At 31.2% G+C, this 14,630-nt stretch overlaps 1 protein-coding gene across 12 annotated transcripts in view; it reads right to left on the bottom strand.

Moving 5' to 3' along the window:
- The window catches only part of JMJD1C (jumonji domain containing 1C), a 305,718-nt gene that overhangs the window by 44,619 nt on the left and 246,469 nt on the right, over positions 1-14,630 (bottom strand). For 10 of the 12 annotated variants that reach the window (XM_039871911.1, XM_039871910.1, XM_039871917.1 and 7 more), the window contains one exon: positions 772-877. In XM_039871911.1, the coding sequence (XP_039727845.1) occupies positions 772-778 (7 nt within the window). In that variant the 5' untranslated portion in view covers positions 779-877. Of the gene's footprint in view, positions 1-771; positions 878-1,452; positions 1,516-14,630 lie in introns of those variants that run through there. The other 2 variants (XM_039871920.1, XM_039871922.1) reach the window with 2 other exon arrangements.

Below are 14,630 nucleotides of genomic sequence, written 5' to 3' on the forward strand. Positions count from 1 at the left end.
GAATTTAATAAGTAGATGATGAACTGCTATAAATATTCACATACAAAGCAAAACAAGACACAACTTTGGGATTATCTTCTATTAATGCTTAAGTAGATGAAGTTGACGGGTGAAATAAATACAGGAATTTAACAAAAATTTTTTTATACACATTCAACATAATATCAATATTTCATGCCATACTGTCCCAGTTTCAATTCAATTTCACAAAAAGCTTAATTACATTTACATAATGATTTCACTGACAGAAAACATGATCACTAAGAATTATAGAACCTCACTGGTTTTAGTCATTACATTGTAGACAAACTTGTAACTTACTAAAAAAAGAAAAAAAACTAAGACTAGCATTATGGTCATGGCTGAAGAAGGCAAACTGAAATAGGCCACTTTTATCAGATACCAACAGCATTCTTCAAAGGAAATCAATTGTGGCTTTGGGCAACCCTCTACTACAAACAATGCTTCCTTTTCCAGGAAGGACACACCTAAAGCATTCTGTAAATATGGAAAATTTCCTATCAAGAAAACATCTGTGTGGTTATAATTTCATGCCAGGCAGTTTGCTCAAATTGGTTAATAAACTAGTGAAGTTATCAACTTTCTATTGAAATTATTATAATTTTGCTATTATTTTCCCTGGACTGTATAACTCAAAATATTAGACTGGGCTTTCTATTTATTTGCTCCTAACTGAACTGAAACCAAACATGTGAAGTTGTCCAGTTCCAAAAAATAATCAATAATAATGCATAACTTCAAAATAGTTACCTTGCATAAAAATCTCCTGAACCTTTTGTTCCTTTACCCAGACTTTGACTTCTTCCTGAAGTTGCGGGTTGTCCCTGAGAACTGGGTTTAGGCTTTCTATGTCGTCCTAGAATTACAGATTAAAAGAAAAAGTCCATGTTATGGTGTCCTAACATTATTACCGATTTTCCCTCCTATATGTTCTAAGGACTGAAGAAAATTCCTTGATCTAAATGTATGCAAAAACACAAATTTACAAGTTATAGTTCATTAGCAATTATGGAACAACAGAGCACAAGAAATTAATCCATGGTAAAATTTGATCCTTGACAACAAGTCCTAAAGGCAAAATTTGAAAATTTACTCATGTGTTTTCTAACTTCAAGTATGGCCTTATATACAAGTCACCTTTTTTAAGAGTTTCACTGTCAGAAGCAATATACAAACCAAATAGCATCAGATCGGCTAAGGATGGTATCAAAAGAATCAAGATGAATATTTTATTGACAATACAAATACATAGATGAGTTACCCTCTTCCCATAATGTCTAGAACATTAGTTTTGAATGACAAAAGTCATTATTCCACTATTTTGATTTAAATGTCATTAGTGCTGTCGTACTCAAACTCATCTGACCAGTAACTTCCCTGCTAAAAGTTTTATTTTTTCAAGTGTCAAAGCATCCAGGCAGTTAAAATTACATTATTGATGGTATTATCCTCATAACAGGGTGGAACTAGACACAGAAACAACCGGTTCTCTCCTTGGAGATGTGAATCACACAGTCACATGGTTTCCCACAATCTGTTGGTCCCCCGCTGGACTCTTTGACATTCTGTTCTCTCTCAAAGCACCTCTGCTGCTCCTGCATTTGAGATCAGCGGCAGGAGCCCTAGAGTAGAGCTGGGAAGAACAACAAAGCAGCACTGTCAATTGGCGGCCCTTTTAAAAGTGGACTGGCAGATCATGGAAACCAGTGAATAGAAAGGAGCTAAGTGAAGGAAATTATATGTGGTAAATCAAAATAATTTGGCAATTTAAAAAAAGCCAAAAGTGGCTGAAAAGCACAAAGAAGGATCCCTAATCAAGCAGGTCACACTTCATTCTTCAACTGTGAAGTTTACCTAAGTAAAGCTTTTCTTTTTCATCTCATCATTGCTTTTAGGGACTATTTTGTATTTTTAGAACAACATGGTGGTAAATACTCTGGTATTTCATTTGTATCTAGCAAACACAAACAGGTGAAGTAAAGGCCTTTATATTTATCAACTATGTTCCATAGAAAAGATATGGAAATGCTACTTTATGCAGATGGAAATACTAGAGTGAAAAAGTGTCATTTTGGGGAAAAAAATGCCCATGACATGTCTTCCTTTTTGTAAAGAAACTTTCTAGCAATCCATTTTCTGCACCCTATGCCCCCCTTTAACAATATATTGCACACTTAGTTATAACCTCATCATTTTAGGAATAAAAAATACCATGGAAGGTTCAGACGCTAACCTTCTTGATGCACGCCAGGTGACAGTCTAGTCTATGATAGACAAAACACAGGAAACTCTATTTTCCAAGGAAAATGATTACCATTTCCAGACAGCTCTGACAGCTATCAAGTTCTTCAAAATCTTTCTTATTTTAAAACTTCCATACACATATCCAAGTTTAACTCCTTGGAGTCAAACACTAGCCTAACTGCTTTCCTACCTGATAGTTCTTCAAAACATCTAAATTCTGGTTTCTGTAGACCTGAGTCTTATCTGGTCTAAACACCCACCTTTATTACAACTGCTCTTCTCACTGTTATTCTAGACATTTAACTGGCAACAAGAAGATGGGTACTCGTCTAGAAAACCACATGATCACATGAGTGTCACTGCTCACTTATATCAAGTTTACTATGGTCTACTACTCCCAAACCAATCTACTTACCTACCTATCTACCTACCAATCTTCCTTTCTTCCTTCCCTCCCCCGCCTCCTTTTTTTGGGGTGGGGGGGCGGGATGAGGTATAAACTGCTATTAAAGCAGCATGGCAGGGTGGCTCCATAGTGTGTGTAGTGGTTTGTATGTCTGCTTTACATGAAGAAGGTACTGAGTTCGCACCCCAGGTGGAGCCACAGACCACCGTACCCCAGGTGCACCAAGCATGTGGGAGGAGACGCCCCGCCTTCAGAGATCTTAAGGGGAAACGGCAACATCCATAGGTTAGGGGTGCAAGTAGGGAGGAGGTGAAATAAAGGGGGTGGGGGGGAAGCAGCATGGCATATACTTCGTAGGTAGGTACAGGTATGATTATAAAACCAGTCCTTGTATTAAAATTAAAACTATTGGAAAATAAAATTTATTTGTTTGACATTTATATTTTATTTATTCAACAAGTTAAAATAATGAACTGTATTTCCAAGATTACTAAAATATAACCAATATCTTAACAATGACCTATTCAATTTCTAATAAAAAAACATACCATTTAAAACTGATAATTTGAGTCTATTTACTGAAATGACCTTATGTAAGTTCCAATTTCTGTGTATCAATTTCCTCATCTATAAAGCAGAGTTACTAATATCTGCCTCTTTCCATCTTAACATGTTTTTTTAAGATTTTTTTTAAAAAATTACCAAAACAAGTTTCTTAAAACTTCCAATTCTGAATTATTCATGCTATCGAAGGACATGAATTACTAAATTAATACCTGTGAGAATTATCCCAAAACAATGCCTGGTTATGAAAGTCACATTGTTGCTGAAGTTCTCCTTTATATATAGTGCTCTGAAAGTTACAGGTATTTCTATTAAGTTGTAGTCATCATTCCCACTGTGAGCCTTTATTTATGATTTATCACAAAAGGATAAATGATCAGATCTTCTAAGAGTTGCCAGCAGGCAGCCAAATGAAGTGTTCCCCTCCCCCGCTCCATATTTACTGATCTAATTGTGAAAGTGCTAAAAATCAGATATAAAGCTATAAGGATCTGTAGTTTAAAAATAGCTATAAATATTCACTATCTTTCATAGAATGCAAATGACTAATAAAGAACTTCAGCTGTGCCTCAGAGTTTGAGATAAAAAAACCAACTGCATAGGACTATACTTTTCACTAACTACAGTAGTTACTTACACAAATAATTTTTACATTGAATTTATTTCCCCCAAATAAATCACCTGGATAGCAAATGAATAGCATTCTCTGTGAATATCCTCTCCTCTATACACTGTGTCCAATGTATTATACTGCTAGTTACAACCTTCAGTAATGGGAGGCTATAATTGCAAACAACTAATGAAGAAAATATCAGTATCAGATCTGTTTTACTAGAAACTCATACGGAAAACATGGAAAAATTCTAAACAATGCCTTGAATAATAATATGGGCTATACTGTTTACTTGTGTGCTTTCTTTCTTTGGCAAAAAGAGGTTTAGCTCTAGTTGTAAATTAGTGGGGCACCTTCATATAAATAATAACAAAGAAAAATAGCTAACATGATTGTGCATTTACTATGGCAGATACCATGCTGGGTGGTTTCCATGCATATTAACTTTTGCAACAATTTTGTGAGGCTGAAATTATTATTCCCTATTTATATGTTATACCTAGAGAGGTTCATGGTTATAGTCAGGATATGAGATGGAGACTATTTGAATCTAGTTCTGTGACTCTAGATCTCAGGCTCTTTTCATTTACACTTTCTTTTTTTAACTAGTACAACAAAAAAGAATAAATAATAAGTTGTTTACTGTCACTTCCTTTCAAAATTTTACACATTACATTATATATGTAAGAGGCAAAAAGTTAACTCATTAAGTCACAATGGGTCTAACACAAAGAATCAAAACAATATCAGGTAGAAGTTATCTTTCTGTAATCTTACATTGGTTATGTGAAATTCCGTATGTAGCAACAGTCTAACATTCACCATGCAGTCTTATAATCAGAAAGCATAAAAGATAATCGCTTTGGCAAAGTAACTTATTTGTGACCTCCAAATTTCTAAATGTTGTATTTCCAGATCAACACTGCCCTGAATTACTGTTTGTGATGACTGAATAACAGATTTTTTTAATGATGGAATTGAAAGGAAAAAAAAAGCATTCTTCAAAATATAAGTTATAATTAGGTTGGAATCTTTACTTTGACAGTGGGACTACTGTACCAACCTAATTTTTCAAGTGATTATCTACTTCATCCTCATTCAAAGGAAAAACATTAACAATTACAAATAGTATTTTTTTAAAGAGCACTAAGATATTCAGATGTGCCTCAAAAAAAAAATAGTTTTTTTCTCTCTCTCACTAGGTTTGATAACAGCAATATTATGACAGTGTTCAAAATACATGTAACACATTTTCTAGGATTATAAGGGAGTTACTTGTCTTACCATAACAAAATCTCCTTACTAGTTCAACAATTATTTTATGTTACACGTAGTCTGGATTTAACTATGGACAGAAGAGCCAGCAGATGCATGAATTAGGTAATAATGTACCAGTTGTTAGTTTCTATCTGAATGATTGAGCTAATTGGCTTAATAATTCTAAGGGATTTGCTGTAAAGTCCTAACTGATGTCTAGATTAGCACTTTTATTATAGGATAGAAGAAATATCACAAAACTAATAGAGAATGACCTAATGCTTACTTTCAAACTGATACTGATGGCTTCGTAATGGAATGATTTTTGCCCCCTGCTATAAAATCTTTGATCTTTGTGGTGACATTTTAAATCCCACTATACAAATTCCTCCATAAACATCATACGTGATTGTATTTTATAAGAGTTATTTAAAAACTATCAGTATCTTGAATGTCAGGTTAGGTGACTGAACATGCTTTGCTACACCATTTTGCCACAGTTGTAATTTAAGTTCATGCTTCAGCAAAACTACAAATGACTGCTTGTCCTTTGAGCCCTGGTGTTGCTAGCTAACAGTTAAAAACATGAATGTAAGTCTATGTAGGTCAAGAGTGACATCAAATGCTATCGTACCAATTTCTGTATGTATTAAGAAAGAATATATGTTAGTAATAAGGATTTACTGCGACAGGGAACCTACCTAATTTGAAAGCTACTACAGAGGTCTTCAAGAAACACAACTGTGTAAATCATCTGCAGTTTAAATGCAGCTATCACTGAGGGCTTCTATATATTTTCATGATTTTAATGCAAGGGTTGGCAAACTTATCCTATAAAGGGCTAGAGTAAGTAAGTTAGGCTTTATAGGTCATACCATCTCCGTCACAACTGCTCAACTCTGCTACTGTAGCACCAAAAGCAGTCAAACAATACCATAAACAATACGTAAACAAATGAATATGGCTGTGTTCCAATAAACTTTATTTACTGGCATTATATAAAATTTGAATTTCATAGGATGTTCAGGTGCCATGTCATATTATTCTTTTGGGTTTTCTTCAACTGTTTAAAAATTAAAAGTCCTTATAAAGAACGTGAGGCAGGATGGATTTGATCTGTGGTTATAGTTTGCCCACCCATGATTTAAAACAAGAACATTTAACTACTGGTACAAAGCAAGATTAAATCAATGCAATGCAATACGATTTGATAGCTAATTACTACAAACTTCATTTCCATAAATGGTTGAATTATATATATTCATGAGCATAGAAAATGAAACCAATTACCAAATCCTTTTTATTTAATAATTAAAGAAAAAAATAATTTAAGATACATCATTTTTTAAGGCTTCCACAAGTAAATTGAGTTTTCCCAATACATTCCTATACCATTTTAACCTTCCAAATATAATAATGTACTTGATTGTAGCATGGAAAAATTTGAAAGATAAGATTTACTCCCCTAAGGTCAATGAGAATTATGTTCATTTTATACAGAGGTTAAACCATTTACTTCTCTGGACTACATAGAAGAGTACAAATAGGTACATGCATCGAAAAAGAAGAAACTTTCTAAAGATACTGCTCCAAAATTAATTGTATGTTTTACATATCTGATTTATTAAGAACACTAGAGATTAAGTTTTAAACTTCTCTACATATATAATCTTTTAAAGACAAACATATTTAAAATTTTTACATAAAAAATGGTGACATAAGTTCTGTATATACGCAATTTCATAATTCCTGGTGGATTTTGGTGAATTTAGAAGCCAGAAATTTAAACTATGATTTAACCAAAGCAATAGAATTCTTTTTTCATTCATGTAATGAAGCTAGAGAATGTGATACATGCTTATTCTGTCTAAATTATATACATTTTGAAACCACATGAGAAAAATGTAATTTCTTAATAGAAATAATGTAAATAAGTCAATACTATGAAATACTATTAATGGAAATAGTTCTAGAAAATGGGAGTGAAAAGGCCCAGAAAATTTTAATTATGTTTAGGTCTATTTTTATTGGTTAAAAAATGACTCAGTTGTACAAGGGAAAATGGCAAAGTCCAACGTCTCAATTTTTTGTAAGTATATTAAATACATGCTTTCAAATAATATTCTCAGCATTAGAATTTTATTTAGAAACACAAATAGAAAAAAGTAAAGTGGTGAATGACACTGACCCCATGTGAATCTAAACAAAGCAATTTTCACTCAATGGTTTAAAAAAAATCAGAAATATTTTTGGTGTATTATATTTTCCCTAAAAATAATATTGCCTTAAGTATCTTCATCAGACATTGTGGTCTAAAGGCAGTTGATACCTTTATGATACCTTTAAGTGTTATAAGACAATACCTAGCAAGTCAATGAGCATGTCATTTTAAATTCGTCCACGCATAAAATAAAATCACCATAGTCTCCCCACATTTTTCATGTTTCCAATACCATCCAATTTCATAGTATCATCACTTAATCATAAGAACAGAAAAACATATTAAATTATCTAATATCAATAAGGCTCTACAAACAGGTTTCTAGAGATATTTTGTCCTTTTCATAAAATAAGAACTGTAAATACAGTTGGAGCTTTGAGTTAATGCATAGTGCTAGTTTATAAGATTATGTGTGTGTGTGTACACGTATGGTATACATAAACTCTCTGGTTAGAAGTTATGATAGAAAACAGTACTTTCTCCACATAAAGCTAATTTAACTATCTCTGTTATGGGAAGACAAAAATTAATGATCTCATTTATACTGTCTCCTAAGGAATACAGATATTAAAAACAACAACAAAAACAAACAAAAGAAAACAGTACAGGGAAAGATGCAAATAAGGAGACAAATATAGAGTGATTGTATCACATCCTGAAAAAGAAAACAATCAGAGTTGAAGAGAAAGAAAATGTCGACACCATCTCCTGCCTAAAAATTGTCTCCAAATACTACTGAGAGAAATGATCAATAGTTTTCAAATTATTTTACCTAATATTTTCTAGTACATAGCTATGTTATTTCTAAAATGTTTCTAACATAATTCTGAATCTATATTGTCAATTTTAGTGACTTGATTCCTCACAGTACATAATAAAACCTAAAATTTTCCAATGTATATCACTGCTAAAATTTTAAGTTTTGGGCAGAATTTTAAATTATTATACTTATTTAGGAATTACTTGATTCCCCGTATAAAAACCAAACATCAGTATTTTAGGGTCAAGAGAGTTGGAGATTTTATGTATCCACACTAAAAACCAAAAAACTATGCAAAACTTGTAATGAACATGAATCAGAAGTAAGCTGGTATACAAGATTCACTCACAACCTTGTGACTTTTTTTTTTTAGAGAACAAAACTAACTTCAATGGCAGTTAGCTTTATTTTTTAAAAAGAGCAAGATTTAGAACCAATGACCTGTTACAAATTAGTCTGGGTGGCTTTAGGAAGTTCTTTGGAAACACAATCAAAGGCACTGACTGGTTGCAGAAATCAGCAAGCAAGCCTGAGGTCAGCAGTGAATCTAGAGGTGGGGCCCTATGCTGTGGATTACAGAGCATACATAAAACAAAGAGAGACTATATTTACTTATATATTATACTTATATATATTTATTTATCTTAAGGACTTAACTTTTATACTGCTTCTTCTAAGGTCTTTTTGCCATAATCTTTAACAACCATCTTGTCAATATATATATTAACTATAAAATGAAGGCATGAACCTTCAAGAATATCTCCTTTCTGATGCTGTCCTAATTAAAATAACCTAGCAACCTTTCTATATTGTTTTATTTACCACATCTCATGGTTCCTAGTTTCAGAAAATCAATTTTATGAAGCACATATTAAAAAAAATAAATAAAACAACTGTATTTGGTCCTTTGAAATAAACTGGCCATTATATAGCCATCTAAGTATTTAAGGAATCTCTCCTTGAAACTTCCATTTGGTATTACTTGCCATTATTTATATCATAAATAACTAAAATGGAAATGGTTAAGATTAATTTAAGAGAGGTGTATCATGGAAAATTATGAAAGCAGTGAAAATTTTCTAAAATTTTAAAAAAAGTCTCAAGATTTTAAATTTCATGAATAGTTACAGTTCTGTGAGGTCTCTCTGGACTCCTGACTTCCCATATTTATACAAACTGAAATATAAGATGAAACCACATCCCCATATTATTTGCATTATATACACATTCGTTGTTGGATGAATTTCAAAGCTCATTTTCTTTGAAAAAAAAAAAATTCCTCTGTTCAAATATTTGGCCATCCTTAATTATTGAGAACTTAAACGTTATTGTAAATGTCATATGAAGTGAGAAAGGTTCTAACTACAATGATTACTTCCATTGAATATTTTAAGTTATTCTCTCTCCTAGCTAATTTTGACAACATTCTGATTTGGAAAAGTGACTATGGCCTGAAGGCTTTCACCAAAAGTTATCAATACAAAAGAAAAAACAAAACCAAAACTGTATAGTTAATTTAATCCGAACTCAGTAATGATTACCATAATTTTAGTTAATTATCTATAGCTAAAAATATGTCCAATTAATATATATAAATTAAAATATGCTCAATGGAACATTACTTTTCAAACACTTCTCAGCATATTAATAATCTGTATTATTTTGCAAATGTATTTTCCCTAGGGATAAGAGTATAATCGTTTTCACTCAGACAAAAACACTGCCTGTAACATTAGTACTGACAAAAATAGACTAAATAAAATAGAAACCAATTTTAGACTTCATGTCTAACAAAAAACAAATCTCAAATCACAACATACCACGCAAGCAAAACTTAAATGCACAGTATCTTTACTCAAAAGATCACAAATTCAATCACAATAACATTATTTTTCTACATTATTTTTTTAACCAGAAAGATTAATACGTTTTTAAGAGTGATTACTTTCCTAATCACTTCTAAAGATCAAAGACTTATTTGCAGAGTTCATAAATATTTACTATGACAGTCACTGAGCTAAACATTTTACATTCACTATGGCACTTAGTTCTCAAAATAACTTTGTGATGCTAGTATTGTTATCCCCATTCTGCAGAAGAAAAATCAACAGATCTGTCCAGGGCTACACAGATCGTAAAGAGTAGTGTATGAATGTGCACAAAAGCAGAAGTCTGACTTGAACTTCACACATTTAATTACCACAATATACCAGTACTTCCTTTAATATCTTCTTGCCTTTGTATATCTCTAATTTGGTCTGATCTGTAATGAATTCTCCATCCATCTATGAATGTCTAACTCATTGTTTAAGACTTAAGCCAATTTTAAATATTCATGCATTTTGTTGCAGTAATCTTACGAAAATTTATTCTAAGGAAATGCAAAATGCAGACAAAATTAACATAAATATTTACCACAGCACTTGAAATAGGGGAAAAGATCAAACACCTAAATGCCAGACATTAGGCAATAGATAAAAGATGGTACTTCTATCTTGGGAATTAGTATAGTGTCATCAACATGATTTTTAGTAACATGCAAAAAAAGCTGATGTAAAGTTAAGCTCCAAAAACAAAATCATCTAAGTGAGAGAGCAATACATTTTTTATGTAATGAGATGGAGAGTAAATATTTTAGGGCTTTAAAGGCAATATTCTATTACCCAAGTCTATCATTTTAGCATAAAAAGGAGCCATAGATAAACACATGCATATGGATTTACTCTGATAAAACTTTATTTGTGGACTATAATTTTAACATGCCATGAAATATTATTCTTTTGATATTTTGGCTCAACAGCTTAGAAATGTACCATCTAAGTTTGCAAGCAGTACAAATCAGGCAATAGGTCAGATTTGGCCTGTGGGCTATAGTTTGCTGACGACAGATTTAAATGATCATTAAATATATTAAAAAAAACAATTCCACACATACACAAAAAGCCTGGAAGGGAATTTGTCAAAATTTTTAATGGTAGTTTTCTCTTGGTAATAGAGTCCTGGGTAAATATTATGCTTCTTCTTCTAATTTTTCTGTATTTTTATAAAGAGCATATGTTAATAAAATAAGAAAAAATAATCCAAAAATCAAGGGAAAAAAAGACAAATTCTTAACTAAATCTTTTCTAAAAGATGAACTTTGGACAATTATTTGCTATATCGTCTGTGTTTTCTGTCTTGAAGATATTCCTATCTTCACATCACATTGTATTACAATTTTCCTTGACTTTACCAAGCATTTTGAAGTGCTTAATTCTAATTTGTCTTTTTATTTCAATTGCCTAGAATTTATTAACCAGGTAATCAATAAGTCAATAAAATTTCACTGGTTGAATCGAGTGATTTCACAAGGGTATTATTCAAAAGTACTTTCTTAAAAAAACAAAAATAAAATTAGATAGTTCCAAACTGGAAAAAATACTGTAATTATCATAATAAGTATTGTCCTTCAAATGTAAAAAGCTTACACATTATAAGGAATACCACCCAAATATACATAAGGGTTATGACAAAAAGGTATGTCACAAAAAAATGAGAAAAACTGGAAAAAAAAGTCCTATTTCACCATTATTAAAGAACCACAAAAGTTAAATGTATTACAGTTTTTTTGGTTAATCAAAGTGGGAAACTTAAAAAATTTATACCAGTGTTGGCGTGGCAAAAATTAAGGCATACTCAAACACTATTGGAAGAAGAAAAACTTTCCTGCAAGGCAGTTTGACCATACATGAAAAAATGTGGTTTCTATAATTCAAATTATCTTATAAGGACATAGAGAAAAATAAGTGAATGACATCAGTAAAACAAGGAAGTAATGTTGGTTCATTTATTTTTTTTGTGTTACTCGTACGAGTAGCTGAATTCTAAATATACAAATAAACCTTAACACAGTAGACACAATACCCAAACATTCCACTTTGTTCTTAGTTTAATGTAACTGCATGCTGACTCAGAAGTTCATGTGGATTAGATTGCCTCAATCTTATTTTGCTTTTGATTCCTTAATTCAATAATCTCAATTCTTCTGTAACTATTAATAACAAATAACCTTCACCTTTTTCTTAAAGGTAAAGCAATATATTTATCTAACTTTATTTAATAGAAATACAACATGTCTTCTTAAAGTCTACTAGTATTTTATAGGATTATTGTTTAACAAGAGTACATTTAGTACTCTTGTTAAAAATTTGCATAAGCTTTGAATAATGTACTCTAACATTTTTCTCAAAATCTTTGTCATTGTAGCGTGAAATTTTGTAGAATATGAGGTTTTTTCATGTATAGCGACGTTTGTATCTTAAATACATACTCTTTCACCCACAAACTAACTTTCAAGAATCTAAGGTAATAAATGGAAAACCAAAACAAATAATGTATGTACAAGAATGGTTTCCATATGTTTTAAAACAGAGAAAAGGTTTTTTTGAGTTGCTCATATGCCCACCAATAGGATACAATAGAGCCAGTAAAAATGTTATGTAGATACATGTTTGCTAATGACAGACGAAGAGAAAAAAATTACAGAAGTGATGTGTTTCATACTATTTTCCTTAGTTATACATTAAAGTCCATCTGAAGAAACTTAGTTTCAATAACAAGAACAGTACAAATCTCATAGTTAAGTATAATGAACAACTTAGCTAGTTTAGAAATTTTGTTGATACTTATAAGCTTGAAAATACTTTTTACATTCTCTTAATATTCTTATTTATATCAACTTCTTGCATAATTTTACAAAAATCACCAAAAAATGAAAATAACATGTTGCTACTTACGTTTTTAGTTAATAAAAACAGTTAAAAGAATGTTACTTAATGCAATTCTATTAATATGTCATTGATTATACCAAGTATGATTCAACTGAATGAATGTCCTATTAAAAAAAAGAGCTCTATTTTTAAAAATAAAAATCTTTAATTCTATCAAACATTGCTTGATAAACATTAGGTCATAAAACTCACATTTCACTGACGTAGAAGAAATACTTTTTTTATTATTAACTTAAGAGATTGTGGTACAAAGAAACACTTTACTATGCATTTGATGGTGAACTTTTGAGGAAAAAAATAACACACGTAAGCAATTGAATTATTAGAAAAGATCATTTAGAAAGCACTATGCAAACAAAATAGATCATATTTTATAATCCCTTAAAAAATTTGATGCAGCATTTCAGATATTGTACTTGAGGATTAAATGCCTATTTTTCTAAGTATTTTCTGCCAATAGAGCAATTTAAGAAAACCAGTGTGGTGAACACAAAACCAAACTTCATCAGTTCCCAATTATTCACAGAGAAAATAATTATCCTTGACCAGCTGCCCCTTCACTGTTACAAAGTTCATCTCTATATTGTGACCCCTGAAAAAAACACATTTAATATTCAGGCTTTGTAACTTAACTCAAATGAAGCTAGTATGATGAAAGTCATATCTTCCAGCCCACAAAACAATACAAAACCAAAACCAAAATCTGAAGACTCTAGATTGCTGACATTACTACTCTTTAATCATCCTAGATGAGGAGTAGTTATTCTTAGGTTTCGACATAGCTTAAATATATCCTAAATTAACTGTATGATTTATGGAACGAATCTTTTTTCAGCCTTTAAAAAATATCTATTCAAGAGTAAGCATATTACTTTAGTGTAAACAATAATATTTTTTAATTGACAGAAGAGAAGCAAAGCACTTTTGCATATATTAACTTCATTTAATCCTAACAACTCCCTTTGCTAGTTTGATATTATTCTCTCCACTTTACGGATGAAGAAACACTCAAAGATTAGGTAATTTACCCTCAATCACATGGCTGGAAGGCAAATTAGCAAGGATCTGCCTAATGTCAAAGCCCTTCTCACATACCTTTTACCAATCCTTGGACTTAATCAAAATTTTGAATACTCTTTGCTGGGAATTCAGTAATTTTCTTGTATTAGTAACATGATCACATAAAGTGAAAGGAAACCCAATTGACCAAATGATTTTATTTTAAAATACAGAAAACAATGTTTGCTAAATTAAAATAGGTGCACAGAATATGGTACTCCAAGATTTGGAATGGATATCAGAAAACACCAGATTCCGTAATTTATCAGATCAAATCATCAAAAAGTTTTTTGGAACAGGATATACATGCCCTATTACATAAATCATAGGAGATGGACTATGTATCTTGCTATGTATCTTTTATTCGTTGTTATATCAAGGTTAAATAAAAAGCTAACTAGATTATTTTTATTATATTAATTAAAAATAATTACCATTTGGGTTTCTTTACCAATCTTCCAACTGAAATCAACCTTTCCAAAAAAAAAAATACTCTCATGAATAAACTTTATGCAGACCAACAATATTTCTGCATTTTTAATATACAACTTGCTAAGAATCATTGGTATACGACTCTCTCTTCTCAACTACCACAGAGCAAAAATCAAAACAATTAACTAAAACTTTTAAAACCACTTGAAGGAAAATGTGTTTCTTTCTCAAGCCACATGTCAATATTCTTTGCGATACCCTTAATAATAGTTTTGAACTTTTTA

The sequence above is a fragment of the Pteropus medius genome, unplaced genomic scaffold (assembly GCF_902729225.1).
Source record: "Pteropus medius unplaced genomic scaffold, Ma_sr-lr_union100, whole genome shotgun sequence".
NCBI classification, from domain to species: Eukaryota; Metazoa; Chordata; class Mammalia; order Chiroptera; family Pteropodidae; genus Pteropus; species Pteropus medius.